Source organism: Helicoverpa zea, chromosome 4, assembly GCF_022581195.2.
Source record: "Helicoverpa zea isolate HzStark_Cry1AcR chromosome 4, ilHelZeax1.1, whole genome shotgun sequence".
NCBI lineage: Eukaryota > Metazoa > Arthropoda > Insecta > Lepidoptera > Noctuidae > Helicoverpa > Helicoverpa zea.
This window is the reverse complement of record NC_061455.1, coordinates 10,698,616-10,714,753: the sequence shown is the minus strand read 5'-3', so window position 1 is coordinate 10,714,753 and position 16,138 is coordinate 10,698,616. Positions and strand designations below refer to the sequence as shown.

The window sequence follows — 16,138 nt, the reverse complement described above, 5'->3', positions numbered from 1 at the left end:
TATAAAAATAGATTTGTTATTGTGTAATATAGATAGTTCAACTCAGATTTGCGCGCGGCCCTATGTGTGCGTCGGCTTGTAAATATACAACTTTCATTCGTGTGACAGTGACGTCGTCCGAGCATGACGTGTTCTTATCGCTTTTTGTTATGGGTACAGTCGTTTACGAAAATGTCTAGTTCTTCACGGAGAAAATGTTTAAGGAGTCAGGTAGCGTTTCAAAAAATGAAACAACATTCAAAGCTTTTTATTATTACATTTTACAGTTTTTCATTATTTTCTCATAAGTTTTTTCAAATTGACGTTGACAGTATCTAAGAAATAAATGAGGTGAAATATCTAAGATCAATTAAATACTCCTTACATATTTTCTAGATCTCGGGGTACGCGGACAATAAATAAAAGTGTGGACTAAGATTGTAAAAAAACGTATAATCTAGTATAATAATGTAAGAATTTTAAAAAATAATATTGCTTCGCATAATGTCGACCAAAATAAGACGGAAATAATGAAACTCATAAATGAACGTTTAAGTCATATTGATGAAGGGATGTTGGGTAATACTTGTCGACATGTACAAAAGAAAAAAGAAAAATACTATAGACATTTTGACATGGAGTCAAAATTTATAATTTACCTTGGTGAGAGTAGCGAATCCGAAAATTCATCATTTGTACCCGACTGTACCTCTTGTCACGCACACAAAGTCACTGTGTATGTACAAGGGTTACCCACACATAAGGCCGCGCGCAAGACTGAGTTGAACTTACTATACCTACTTATGAGGTATGATACATGTAAATATTGCTGTAATCTCTCTAATTAAAATTGCGTTGGTAACGAAAAAAAACTCTGGTAAAATTGGCAAATTTGAAAGAATCCTTGGCTAAGGTATTGCCGACTTAAGGATAACATGAAAAAGAGTATGCATAATTTAACACCATTAACCGTCAAACTCCAATTGAATTACAAAAAAAAAGAAAACACTAATTTCACATAATTTTAAGCCAATACCAAAAATACAAAGGCACAGCATCCTGTTGATCCCTCTCACTATTTAATGACGCACTAGTTAAAATTTAACTGCAAGAATATAATATCTCATTATCATTCCAGTTTCACCCACGTTCATAACACGTCCCACGCTATCATGATGCCAATTTAATTTTCAGTAACAAAATTAAATGTTAAAAGCTGAAAATATTTACGTCATTTCATCTGCCCCCAACACTCACGAACATAGATAGAAACGCATTAAAACTGATGCATTAAAGATAAAATAAATAAATAAAATATGTAGTCAGTAGATAGCACTTTATAGTTCGGCCATTCAGAGAATGCGTTCCTGACACGTCGCGATTGAACTGACGACGTAATAACATTCATTGATTATTGATATAATAATGTTGTTTTAATGCTCCTCAATTGTTAAAACGGTAAACAACCAGCAAAAATATTTTTATCGTAACTGCAACGCCATTGCAAAGTTACGTCGTCAGTTCAATCGCGACGTGTCAGGAACGCATTCTCTGAATGGCCGAACTATAATGTCATTAAAAGATACAGTAAATAAAAATAATTCTTATCTCGTTTTTCTAAATAAAATATTTTGTTATTAAAGTATTATTTTCTTACCCTCGTAACTTAGGCAACTTAATAAATATTACAGATAAAAATCTGAACTTATTGAATTTTTTAATGTTGCTAATGACCTAAGTAACGAAACGACATGATATACAGAAGCTTCATGTAATTTTCTTATACTTAAATGGCCTACTCGTTCATAAAAATCATCCCTAATCCACCCACGCAAGAAACGAACCATCTAAACCCTTTCAAAGCGCCACCATAATTACGAGATATAAAATTCTCATACAATTCGTTCTACCCAATCATAACGAATTTTCCAATGTGCACACACCGCTTATTATTCCCATTATATTCCGACCGACGGAAAACGAACACTCATTATCGATGCATACGCATCGCTTGATTCAAATAAATTGCGAACGACTGCCAACTCCATACGTGTACGCCACTTCTAAACGAAGAGGGTATCTAAACCTGTGGTAAAAATACGAAAATACGACATGTCCCAAATAGGGGATTAAAAAATACTTATTTTTAGACCACAGAGGTTTTCGTCAGTGTCCTATTTTAAGTATGGTCATGAATAAATGATTACTGTTAGAGGCTGTTTGGTGGATTTAATAAGTCGGGGCTATTCTGATTTGGTTGACAAAGGTGTACTTTTGGTAATTGAAAAAGGTTTTTTTGTTTGTTAAGTTTTTTTTGAGTCTTGGTTGATGAAATAGATGGAATGGTGCAGAGTTTGAGAAGGCCAACTAAGTATCACACCATCTAGAAACTAGAAACATAATTTAAAATGTCTTTATTGCCTACCAGTTCTTAGAAAATTACTCCGTCATACCTAGTTTGAACTCCACGTTATTACTCTTGAAATATCTCGTGTAAGGATTCAAGTAGGCACTTGTAAGTTTTTACCTCGATCCTATAAAGTAGATTATGTCCTGTATAAAATGAAATAGCGTCCGGTTCTAAAGCCGAGTGGCTGGTGGCTTTAATGGCATTGATTGTTAACCTCTATAGGGGGTTAAGAAAAGTGCCTTGTGGCGATAGTGGTAGGGTTAAAAATTAAATTGTATCGAGATGTGAGACCGTAGCAACAAGATTTTTCAACTTATTCTCCAGTTTAGTGTTCCTATGTTGTTTCTTGAATAGCAACAAAATCCGTATAAATGTGTGATGATTTTGTCAGTTTATGTATAGGTATGACTTGCGCAAGACGGCTGGCAGGAGCTGGATGCGAGAAGCCGAAAATCGATCTCAGTGGCGTGCACTTGGAGAGGCCTATGTCCAGCAGTGGACTGCGATAGGCTGATGATGATGATGATGATGATGTATAGGTATGTGAGTTTGTATCATGTGTACCGTTGCAGCTAAATTAATACCTCTGTCAATTAAGAAGAACTGGGGTCTATAAAATATATACCTGTGATTATTTGGATTCCCACATGCAGTAACTCGGTAAATTGTATCTATTTTGAGTATAAACCACATATATTTCTACAAAATAACCACCCACTCATCTACCTACACAGCAAACAAAACAAACATAAACTTTTATAACACAAAATGTGAGCAAACATTACATTTGCAAGCGTTTTATCACTGAAGTAACGGCAAACATAATATTCCGCATTCATACGTACTATATAATATATTTATAACTTTACTTGAGGCACAAATAAGCACATTTCGAAGCATTAGGTATGGCTAAAGCGTTTTTACGTCAAACAGATCGTGTCTCGAATCTTAACGGAATATTGGCTAAAAGTTTTCGAGCTTTCATATAACCTCTTTGGTAACCGATATCGCTTATGGGGAAGACATTTAAAATAATATCTATTCGATAGGATGTTGGAGTTTTCTCGCGATTTCTTTGCTTGAACTAAGTTGCTGTGTTGGCGTGTTGATGTTCCCTTGCAGGCGAATATTTCCAATGTTATGTTTCGTTGAATTTTGAAGCTTAAAGAGTATGTTCGTGGAAGTCTGGTTCTTCGATTATCGGAAAATTAAGTCAGCTGCTGATTTCCCTGCAAAATTGTAATGAAGACTTCTAGAAACTGAGGATATTATAGTAAAGCTTGAGAAAATCGCTTTTCAGACTTCACTTAACCAGCAATGAAATTAGGGCTTTAGTAGGAAGCCGTGTGACTGAAGTTGGATTTAATTTAGACAGTGACAAGATAATTCTTAGACGTACCATTTAAGTACTTGATTATTTAATAGAATTTCCATAATTTTAAGAATCTACCATACACGCTGGCAACATATTGTTATCCTCGCCCCGCTCAGACGCTCCGACCCCTTTTGGCGCCTTAGATGCGCGTGCCGGTTATGGAATTATTGTTGACCAATTCGTCGCCTTAAAGAGCGCGTGGCAGCGCAATCACAGCCTCTCTTAAGCCCTTTAACTGTTCACCGTTTTAGAAAAAGAAAAATTGTGATACCACGAAAATTGAATTAGTTATGGTCTAAAAACTTGTCATATTTTTTTCAACTTAGTAACTGAAAATTTCGGAGTGTCAATATTTGGAGCATTGTGAAAGTAGGCAGTATAATAAAGACCAACAACTATTGTAATGTGTATATATGTCACCGGAAAATAATAAAACTCGTAAATTGATCAACTTACTAAAACAATAGATGGCATTGACCACGTCGATTAAATTTCAGACAAAGTAAAAAACGGCTTTAATCTTTAATATCTAGCTTAATATTGCAACTATAGAACTTTATAAAACATCAAATTGTTCATTGTTTTACCTGCTACAATTTTGTCCTTTATAAATATTTCGATAAAACGTATATTTTTGGAGATATTTGCAAAAAACTGAAGAAAAACGTGAAAAAATTGCCAATTTTCAATTACCAATAACTTGAAAAGTATTGGATTTTTTAAAAAGCTTTATAGACAACTTTAGCTTAAAATTAGGTCTTCCATCGATATCCGAGGTTATTTTGCAAAAAAATCCACCCCCGAGAAGGGGTGGCAACCACCCCCAGGGTGGTACTGAGTAGCGTAATACGGCGGTACATGCAGTCGTTCTCATGGGACGCGAGTGAATCCTCGGAAAAAAAACTAGAATACCTAATGATACCTAAAGCAATTCGCGCCAAGTTATTCCATCGCCTTTCCTAAATCTACCGGCATTTTAATTTGGGAGCGATCATTTTATTTCATTAACCATTGGGTATACAGGGTGTCCAGTAAATAGCACGACATACTGCAGGGGGTGATAGCTTGGGTCACTACTTATCAATACAACACAATATATGTTCAGCAAAATCTTACGGATTTACAGTTTTAATTTACAAATTTTCCGAAATACCGAAAAATCTCTACCTTGAAACAGATTTTTAAGCATCTCGTAATGAAAAAATACTTTTCTAGTACTTCTTTTACATCAAATTATTCGTGAATGGTTACTTTATCTATACATATCTATACATATATATATATAGGTAATAAATCTGTAAAAAACTGTGTCTGTACATTGAATATATTAAAAAAATAATAATTGGGTGGGGTTTAGAAACAGTAATGGAGCACAAATCCAAAAAAAAAATTCTGTCTGTATGTCTGTATGTCTGCATGTCTGTATGTCTGTATGTCTGTTTGTTTGTACACGCTAATCTTCCGAACTACTGAACGGATTCCAATGATTTTTTCTTTGTTGTATCAGCATTAAGCCTGGTTAACATATAGGCTATAATTTATCTTCGAAACTTGAAGACCTGATGCAGAACTCCAACAGACCAACAAAACTATAAGAGATACAAAAATGGTGCCATGGCAAAAATTGTTTCATGTGATGAGCATTTTCAGCTGAGATAATAAATTTGAAGATCTGGAACACCTGATGTGGAACCCCAAGAGCCCAGCTTCTCTGTACCATATACGGTATGATGTTTTAGCAAAAGTTGTTCAATTTGATAAGCACTTTCTATTGACTTATACAAATTGAAGATCTAAAAAAAATAAAACACCTGATGTGGAACTCCAGGGGCCCAGCTAGACTATAGCATATGAAGATATGACGTTTTAGTGGTTCAATCTGATAAGCACTCTCTATTGACGTATAAACATCGAAGATCTGGAACACCTGATGTGGAACTTCAAGAGCAATACTACACTTGAAATGTATAGAAATGAATGTTATGAAATAGGTATGGCGAATCAAAAAAAAGTAATTAGTACGTCTTTTAGATAACCCTAAAATAATAGACACGTATTTTTCTTTTCTCTCTCTCACAAACAAATAATAACGAAGATACAACACGCTTGAATTTTGTGTTAAGTCACTGCTTAGTACAAATTTTACATACCTAGACGTGGCGTTACGAGCCCCCACTCTCCGACTTTGTTGCGTTATATCTCATTATTATTTTGTATGTCTCTTCCAGACCTCGGGACTACAGAGTTCCGAATTTTTGGGAGGCAAACGTGGGGCCGAAGCCAACACGCTGAAGACCCTTTGAGACAACTTTATTGAAATGGTGACACAAAACCGACGATTATCCCTTCGTTCACTAGTGGGCAAATGGCTCAGGCTTTGTTAAGTTACTATCTATGGATAACATTTGAACCGGTTTTTTTCGGGACCTCTGGGACCGATATCAAAAATATTCGGATTTCGTGTTCAGAGTGCACCATGGAACCAGCTGGAACTACTCCCACTGCTGGGAAAACTTTGAGCCCAGACCCTGGCATTGTCCTTTAAAATTATTTTCGCAAAGTAAAACCAACCAATTTTTTGCTTGAGTGTTCTTTTCCCAGTTCAAATCTATGTACGTTCCTACCCTTTGTCTTCCATTCATCAGTATAGGATCCAAGAAGTTATATAAAAGCAATACTTGACCAGGTGACGGTAACATTCGCGTCGAGCTCCAAGTGCCAGTGCGAGGCGGGGCTGGAGGAGTGGGCTCCGCTCGCCCGCGCGGACGCGCAGCAGCCGGGCCGTCCGCGCCGCGCCTACGAGCGCGGACACTCGCCACCGCGGTCCGATAGCTCAGGATATGGCACAGGTTCGTTTGTTGAAGAAAGTGCTTTGGTTTTGATAACTGTATCGAGTACTTTCTCGGCGCATGAGCAATAAGCACACAAAATATGATGTCGCAATAAAAATTGTTGTGAAACTGATTACTTAATTTTACTTTTTGTATCAAGTTCTCCAGAGAGGTCTGTAGGTATTTTCTTTTTCAGAATCGGAATCAGTGTTTTGTTTTTATTATCATTTGTAGACAAAAATATTTTTACATTGAATACTGAAAACGTTTATATTCAACATGCTTATTGCAAATACTGTAAATTAATTAAAAAACCGGCCAAGTGCGAGTCGGACTCGCGCACGAAGGGTTCCGTACCATTATTTATAAAACGGACCAAAATAAAATCACGTTTGTTGTATGGGAGCCCCCCAAAATATTTATTCAATTCTAGTTTTCAATATTTGTTGTTATAGCGGCAACAAAAATACATCATCTGTGAAAAGGACCATGCCCATCTGTGCCCCAGTAACGCCCAGAGAAAGTATATTACAAGATAGCCCTATTAAATAAAAACTAGAATTATGATGATAATTTGAAGTCTTAAAAAGCACCGGTTAAAAAATAAAAAAATAAGACATTCTTGTTGATATTGCAGTACATGACATCGTTTCAATCATGCTTTATTTATTACGGTCTGTAATCTCGTCCTTTGGCCCATGTATATATTCATTTACGGTATACAATATATTCAAATAACTGACATGTTTATCTAATAACATACAATTAAGTCATGAATTCATGATGATCATGAAGTTCCTAGTGAAAAACTAATAGCAATGCTGTCTATAAACGATAAAATGTATAAAAAAACAGTGGGAATTTATCATGTTTAATGTCCAATATCTTTTGAATCGGTGCTTTATATAATATTAAATCTAGATATCTTACAAATATGGCTGTAAAGCTATCGTATTACATAGAACTGGAATTTGGGCATTGCATGGCGTTGCTGACTTTTGACTCCATACTAATATGGGCATGATCCTTTCAGCTCTCTAACTATCATGGTTCGTGAGATACAACCTGGTGACAGACGGACGGACGGACGGACGGACAGAGGAGCGAAAACAATAGGGTCCCGTTTTACCCTTTGGGTACGGAACCCTAAAAACGATGCTATCGAGGTTAAAATATGATTTATTTATGCTAGGTGGTTCGTGTCGATCGGGTCGTCGGTCGCCGCAGACGTCTCCTGCGCCTGAGGCAGCATTACGCCGCCGCTCGCACGACGACGCCGCGTCTCCGCGACATGCGAGGCACAAGCGTGCCTCGGCCAACACATCTTCGCTTACTGTGAGTCTACAAACCATAGAGAACAAAATAACATGCAGATATGTCATGCAAACATCACGCAAAATCTCCTAAGAAAATAGCAAAGTAGCCTGCCAAAATACGGGCGTTCGGGGGACGAGGAGCGTGACTAGCTCCGCCCTTCTTTGGAACCCGCCCAATTTTTCTTAAACCAATCACCAATCAATCAATACAATTATATATTTCAGTTCCAATTTTTACAATCAAGACAAATATTTTTCAGATGTCTCGTGGAACCCGAAGGCCTCGTTTATTCATTATTTATACATTATTATTCATACATTACTTAACCTACAAGAAGGCGCGTAACCTACCAGCCTTATGGCGTCTACGCTCATCTTACCTCCGTACCTCCTACAGACTTTTCGAGTTCAAACGAGACAAAAAACAATAAATTGTATTGACAAAAAAAAACTCAATACTAAACAGAACCACATGATTACAGAAACACCAAGCAATGTTGTTATTATCTGCTTATTTCTTGTTATCCAGGAGGATCTCATCCGAATGATGGACGCGGAGCTAGGCGAAGGGAGGTCTTCAGCGAGTGGGACGGGGGGCGGAGGCCCGGCGAGTGGGGCGGGGGGCGCGGCGCCGCTGCCGCTGCCCGACGCCGCCGCACTGGACTGGGCGGCGCTAGTGCATACTGCCACCCGAGCTATGCTACAGGTACACATCCGTTTGAATAGGCACTTAACTAGGGACACAACACTAGAGACGAACAATCTTCATAAGACTTTTTTTATTTCCTTGCTCAGTTGAAAGTATAATGCGGCAGAAAATAAAAGTCACAAATAAGAGAAATAGGCAACAAAATACAATGATAACAATTTGTAATTGTGCATTTGTGTAAAAAGTTGTTTACTTTTAGTCAACCCCTTAACGGCATACAAAGCCTTTGTTGACGTGACAACGTCTTATAAATCGATGGAGCCGGCTGCACGCACGAAAAAACATGACTCATGCGGCGTTACCTCGCTCTGAGGCATTCCGTTTAAGGCTTGAAGTACAAGCGAGAGCACGCAACGAGCAACAAAGAGGCACGATCGGCCTCCGCGTTCGGCAACGTTCGACATCTGACGATCAATTTCTCATGACGCTGTCACGTTCGACTATCGTCAGTAAACCGACTTTACAGACAACCGTTTTTTTTTTTTTTTTTTTCAGTATAATAAAATTAAAAATCTTCAGAAAATCATAAAGTTCGGCGTCCATATATAGCTTTGTATGCTGTAAGGGGTCTGTCTAGCCAATGTCCATTATTGAATTAAAAAATAACATCGACTGTATATTTATGACTTTCGGACGTCACTTAAAAACTGTGCCCTCTTATTATTAAAAACATAAATTACCTACTGGTACGGGTTTTTTTAATTAGCGTAGGTGTAGACTATTCACGTGATAAAATTAATAATCAGGTCATTAATCGGTTTCCTGTAGGTATATTCTACTTTATTTGTTATTTTATTTGTATCTAAAAGTTTTACCTAGTCTAAAGATAAGATATTACAACAATAGATAATACAAAGAAGCTATTTAATTTACGTACATTTTACCTAATGACAAAGCAAAATTTTGATTCAATGGCTGTATCAAGTCAATTTGAAATTGTTTATTTTTAGCGAGACTTTTTAATTCAAAAGTTGGTTGGAGATCTTCTATATTTAATTATACATTTCTTTACCCAAATCTGTTCATCATAGACGTAGATTAAGTGTCCATGTTTAAAGAGACTGTCTCTATACTTGGATATAATATAAAATTTTCATCTGTTTTGGTTTAGATATGTGAAGAGCATCAATACCCATCGATGGACAACACCGATCCCTCATTAGAAACTTTAGCGAACGAAACCGCCAACGATTCCTGGAATGACGTCTCTGTCGTAAGTAGAACCTTATTTATGCACAAGTTTTTGCCAGTCCTTTGAGAACTACTCCATTAAATAACATGTATCCTTCCTCAAAAATGGGCAAATGGGCTACCAAAGGAAACATATTTTTCTAATCGGACCATAGTTATTAGTTCAAATGATAAAATTAGCACATTCAAGCGAACTTCTTCAGCGTTTTAATATAAGTATACATACAATAATATATTTAAAAATGAAACAGTCAATAAAACGATTTCTGCGTTGAATGTTGATATGCAATTTAGATAAAAAAAAAAAAACAATATCATTGTCTTATTGACCGAAAGACTATTCTTAGCTCAATTAATAAATCAATCTTTTTTATCAATATTAATGACATTTTATAAATTTATTTTTTGCACGTTATGTTATTTTTGGGTAAGCGGAAAATTACTGTTGAATAAAATATTTCGTGAACAGAACGGCACCTTAACTTTACATTTTATGTAGGTATCCACAATCGCGTGATTATCTACAGATACGACTACTTGTTGCATACGTAACGTTCGTTACACTTATTTTTATGGCTTCATTTTATGTAATTTCCCTATACCTACGCTGTCTTATGTAATACCCCTATGTTCTTCCTTATATACTCTCCCTTCCTTATGTTTTCCCTCTATATGCTGCCTTATGTACTCCACCACATATGTATTCGAAATGAGCAATATGTTCATGGTATTTAGCCGTAAGCCATAAATAATAAGCATATGTATTTTAGTTTAAGTTAGGCTATGATGGAATTGACATGTACTTTATGTATAAAAATTACTTAAATAAGCGAGAACAAAAAAAAATGAGCAAACCTGAAAATCAATCATCACCAACTTTTTATACTTGTCAGGTATCTGAAACAGTCCCCGCTACATTAACAACAAGCGTTTCTACAACGTCGCCTACTGGGGCTAACGTGGCCAACAGTACAGCGAATACGGCGAGCGCGGCCAACTGCGCGTGCGGCCTCGCGTCGCGCGTCGCCGCGCTCGAGACCGACGCCGCCGCCTCGCAGCGACACAGGCATCAGCTGGAGGAAGAGGTATACTGAGATAACTATATTTAATTATATTGCAATCTTTTTATGTCAATTTCACTATGTTTGGCATGGAGAACAAAATGACTAACAAAGATGCCATAACGGAAAATCTCCTAAGTAGCGCGTCAAAATACGGGTCTGCTGGGGACGAGGCTACTTGATCTTTCCTTACTCAGTGATGTTTGTTCAATTTTTGCACTAGTGTTGTCATGCAATTTGTCGATACTTCAATCGATGTTTAGTATCGAATTTTGGATGGTTTGGCGACTTTTGTTTCTGACTAATAATTTTTCGGATGCGTAGAGTAGGGGAAAAGCGCCAACAGCATTCTAAAAATTATGCAGCATATTTCTGTCTATCTATCTATCTCTGAAAAAAAAATGTTATTTATATTGTAAACATATCAATATTATAAAAATAAAAAGACGATATTTGTACCTACCTTCCCAGAAATTATTTTTAATACGCATGCACCAATGTACCGATGTAATTATCACCAGACAACATTACCGCATCGTAATCTATGGGCTAAGCGTCATGTGATTGTACAGCACGTGTTTATGTTACATTGATTTTATCGTTTTTAAATAAGCTTATGGATGAATGAATTCGAAGTAAAGGTCATCACACAAGCTAATTTACTATATGTATGCAATACAGAGTCATTCAGTTGTTGGTTTGACTAAGACGCAGCTGAATAACTAATCACGAGGGCATTTTTATGTTTGAGTTGTTTGTGTTGTAAGACCTCTCGATTCAAAAATGTTTAGTTCACACTGGGACATTTAATGTAACCATTTTAATTTATTTAGGTACTACAAATCTATTTCATAACAATTTCGACAGTATTAAGATTAATAGGTAGTAGGCAGCTTAACTTATTATCTCGGATTATTCGATAGGTGCGTCGGCTGAGGCGACACAACGCACGTTTGCGCGAGGAGTCGGCGCGGGCGGTGTGGCAGCTGCGACACTTCACGCAGTGGCTCAAGCGGACCGTCGACCGACAGTGACCCACCACCCTACATCAAAACATCACTCGTTAAAGGCCTTTCCCAATACTCTATCTGTTTTTCTTTTGCTTACTGAATATAGGATTTGACATAACTTTTATTGGAGTTAATGTTAAAATAATATCTGTAGTAAGCTATACAACAGATAGGTATTGGGAATGGCCGTAAATTCAGCTCTATTCAACTTAGTGTGGATTTCTATAACATCCGTTGTTTTGCAGTTATAGATTGAAATAGGATCTCTAATCGCAGTTCGTTGTATAGATAGGTAATAGAAATCTACAATTAGCCATTCGAAAATAGCGATTTTGTAGGAGAAATCATTCGTTCAGATAAAGGATGTACCTGTATGCAAAATCATACTCTTTCAAAAGTGAGTATAATGTGGATGGAGCTAAATAAGTGATCTTAGTCCCTAGCCTAACATGAACATGTTACAATTTGACACGAGCAATAGTTTAAACAGCTCATAAACCTATTAGGTAAGAAACATGTGATGAAAGTATTAAAATGATTATATTTAATTGGATTTAAAGCGAAATTATGATATCTGAGATTTGTAGAAGTAATGGAAAAATCTATTGATATAACTCAAAGATTCTGCAAATAAAAAGAAACCTGCAACTGATTTGAACTCTTATTTACTAGACTCTAGACAATGTTGTTTGTTGAACATTTTGAATATAAAAAAATATATTCTTTTGTTCCTATCTTCAATTGTATCAAAAGTTTATAAGAACTTGTACTGCGTCAATTATACACACCGCGATAACAATCAATATTTTGAAATGGACTTTCCAGTTACGATAATTACAATTATGTACTAGAACTATACAATTTGTCAATTGCAGGTTTATCTTATCATCTGGCTCATAAATTGTACTGGATTTAAAGTGTTATCATAACCTTATCAAGTATCCAAATCTATTTAAACCGAATCAATAAATTATTATGACCTATATGAAAATCACATCTTTAGCTTTGGATTTATGGTAGTGTTGTAGACTAACGATTGTTAAAGAAATTGAAAAAAAAAAAAAAACAAAGTTCAATTATAAAATAATTCTTATGAAATATGCCTATTTAAGTAAATAGTATAACAATGACAATGTTATAACATGCGCTGTCTTATGAATTTCGTGCCTTTTCTGTGCTTCTTGTGAAGCGTTTGTTTTGGCGTAATTTTTACGTATATGTTGGTACTAGTATATATTCGTAGATTAATTTGTTATTACCTATATATTATGCTATTAATGGTTGACGTTATTGTCTCAATAAAATTGACGTATTTAGATACGATTGTTATAAGTCTCGTTTTAGTATAACTATCTGAATAAATCAGACGGTTATCAGAACGTGTTAAGGGTAATATATATTATTTATTATGTGTTTATCGAATACTATATTGATACTACGTAGGCTTTAATTTATTTATCAATTACAGTTATCTAGATTACTGTTTCGAGATTACGGTTAGTTATTATGAGAACCGAAGTTGTAAGTGAACACCAATTAGGATAAGACTATGTGATCAATCAAATAAATAGTGCGCCTAATACGTATAAGTCGAGGCGATGTTTGCCCTTTGGTAATTACGCCAAGGATTAAAGTATATCGAGCCACTATCACATTGGATTATGATTGATCTTGTGACGTAAGTTTATATAATTGTTTAGCATGTAATCTTAATTGTAAACAGACTTGAAACCTGCCAAATATTAATACAATAAGAGAAAAATGCGTTAGCACAAATAGTACTCGTTTAAAAAATAATTAAACATAATGCATAGATTGTTTACTCAAGTTGAACATAGTTCATAGTAAATACATGACATGAAATTGTTATAACTCTGTTTGTGGTAATTTATTTAACTTTTTTGCAGCTATATACTCAAGCGCATATGTAATCCCGACGTTAATTAACACACAGACATGCAAATGGGTAAAATCAGATAGTTTTAAATAATGTTTGTCTTCGTTGTACTTTGTTTGTGTAAATATGAGTCTCATTAATTAGATGTAATCACCAACAAAGCTTTATTAGTTTAGATAATCGTAGGCGTTAATTTTATTAAGAACGGGAGAGACTTAATAGAATATTTTGAGCCTTTATTCCCTTATTATTTTGGTAAATTACGTATTGTATCTCTCGATAGAATGGTTTGGCCGCTACTGATATACAGTGTTAATCACCAGTGGAGTTACCTTCTACCATGTGTATGCTACTTTTACTTATTAATTCAGAAATAGCATACTGCCTTATCCATGTGTGTACTAGAATTATAACAAAGGATACATAAAAGAAATGTAGGTGCACTTGTATTAGTCTTCCGCGTATTATCGATCACAATAATACTTGTTATAGTTACAATCTGAATTTATATTGTATAACAAACAAATTGTTGTCATTTATTAACAATCTGCATCGTTTACATGAAAATATTAAGCATAACTCATATTTTAACTTCAATACCATTCTAAACGCTTGTCAAAATCTTACGTTATGGACAGAGAGGTGTTACTGATAAACAAAAATCGTTGATTTTTATTCCTGGTATGAGCATATAATACATCGAGTCTATATTAATCCTCTCTCTACTGCGTAGCTAATCGGCTAATTAGCACTAACTCACAGTTTTAAGTCGGCCATACTGATTTTGGTATTATTCATGAAACACTTACTAATAATATAAAAGTTCGCTTAACATTATTTTCTATAAGTTACTACTTTCTATCTTAGGTACTTACTGGATTAATACTGCTTTACAAAGTTTGTAAACTTGTCAAATACTCTTCGTCAATTATTCGTATTCCTGGCTGTATTTTAGTCTGTGGTTCAACGTAGTTACATATTTGAGTTTTGATACTACTTTTTTGTACGTACGTAGCCCGTAACGTATTATAATATTAACGTTTTATATAAGACAGACGATAAAGCTATAACTAGTAACTGGTATCAGGGAAAGCAAAGTTTACTGTTGTATCAACTTTCAGATTGCAATTAACTAAAAGATTTTTTTACTCATTGTGCTGCTATGATACCATTTACTAAAGCTATACAATATGTACCTATGTAGGTAGACAGTGTTCGAAGTATGGATTTTATATAAGTTTTTCCCACCACTCATGTTTAAGGTATAACTAAGTTATTATTTCTTTAGTCCTCTCATAGAGAATTGAACAGATTTGTGACAAAATGATGCTGTTAAAGAATTCTACCTTATAAAATTACAATATTTCTTAAGTAATTCATGAATATTTTTTCGACACTTTGTTAAATTTCAATTTTACAAATTCTAAGCAATTCTCTATGTGATGATGCTAAATAATTATTTGAATAAGTATGTAACCAAAGCGATTACATTTAACCTCCATTTTTTTGAAATTTGGATTGTTTCCTCGTAACAGCTTAAAGGTTCAATTGTTTAGAGATATAATTTCCCTTACATAATTTGTACGTATTCTAAAGGACATTCCAATAAAACCTATATACCACGTGACTTTTTCATTTTGCACATAAATTAGGAGCCCCTCCCACTCCAAAATCATTGACTTATTCAAACAAGAAACGAGTTATGATCAACAAATGCGTAATGGGTCAAAACTTTGTGCTTCACAGCATTCTATGAAGAGCATGAAAAGCAAATGACGCGAGATTATAGCTTCTTTACGACACTTTTGTGCGATTTAGTCTATGACACAATATGGAATATGGCAAAAAAAAGGTCCTTGCACATTTTGCACAGAAAAACTTTTATCTTTGAGATGCAAACATGCATCCATGTAAGCCAATGTCTGTTATGAATATATGCAGTTTAAGTAAAGCCGAAGTAAACAGTTTACTTCGGTTCTAGACTTATGTAGGAAAAGCTATACACGAATTTATTCAGAAGTAATTTCTACGCACAACAGAAAAAATATTAAAAACTGCCATCATACCTACAACTACTGCAAGACGAAGACTCCCCTTCTGTTTCAACTTGTCTCTATATTATAGTGCCACCTGAGGCCATTCGGTGGGAGTCCAATTCGTCACGTCCTCCTGCTAATTTGGGATCCACAGAGTGGTCGTTTTCGCCCAAAGCTCATCCGATATACGGCAGATGCGACCAGATCAGTTCCATTTAAGTCCAGCCCAGCAGCAGTATGGCCTACATCTGCTGATCGTAGACATTTACTAATTAAGTAAATGTCAATTTCAATTAGTATCATCCGGGAGGAGATTACAATCG

At 35.4% G+C, this 16,138-nt stretch overlaps 1 protein-coding gene across 1 annotated transcript; it reads left to right on the top strand.

The window, feature by feature from the left end:
• The first annotated feature begins 1,548 nt into the window (after positions 1 to 1,548).
• Positions 1,549 to 15,401, top strand: LOC124629696. Its single transcript, XM_047163209.1, has 7 exons — positions 1,549 to 1,566; positions 6,415 to 6,613; positions 7,788 to 7,930; positions 8,441 to 8,617; positions 9,732 to 9,833; positions 10,705 to 10,896; positions 11,796 to 15,401. The coding sequence occupies exons 1-7, from the start codon at positions 1,549 to 1,551 to the stop codon at positions 11,904 to 11,906; spliced, it is 942 nt and encodes a 313-aa protein (XP_047019165.1). The 3' UTR covers positions 11,907 to 15,401.
• The last annotated feature ends 737 nt before the right edge of the window (positions 15,402 to 16,138 follow it).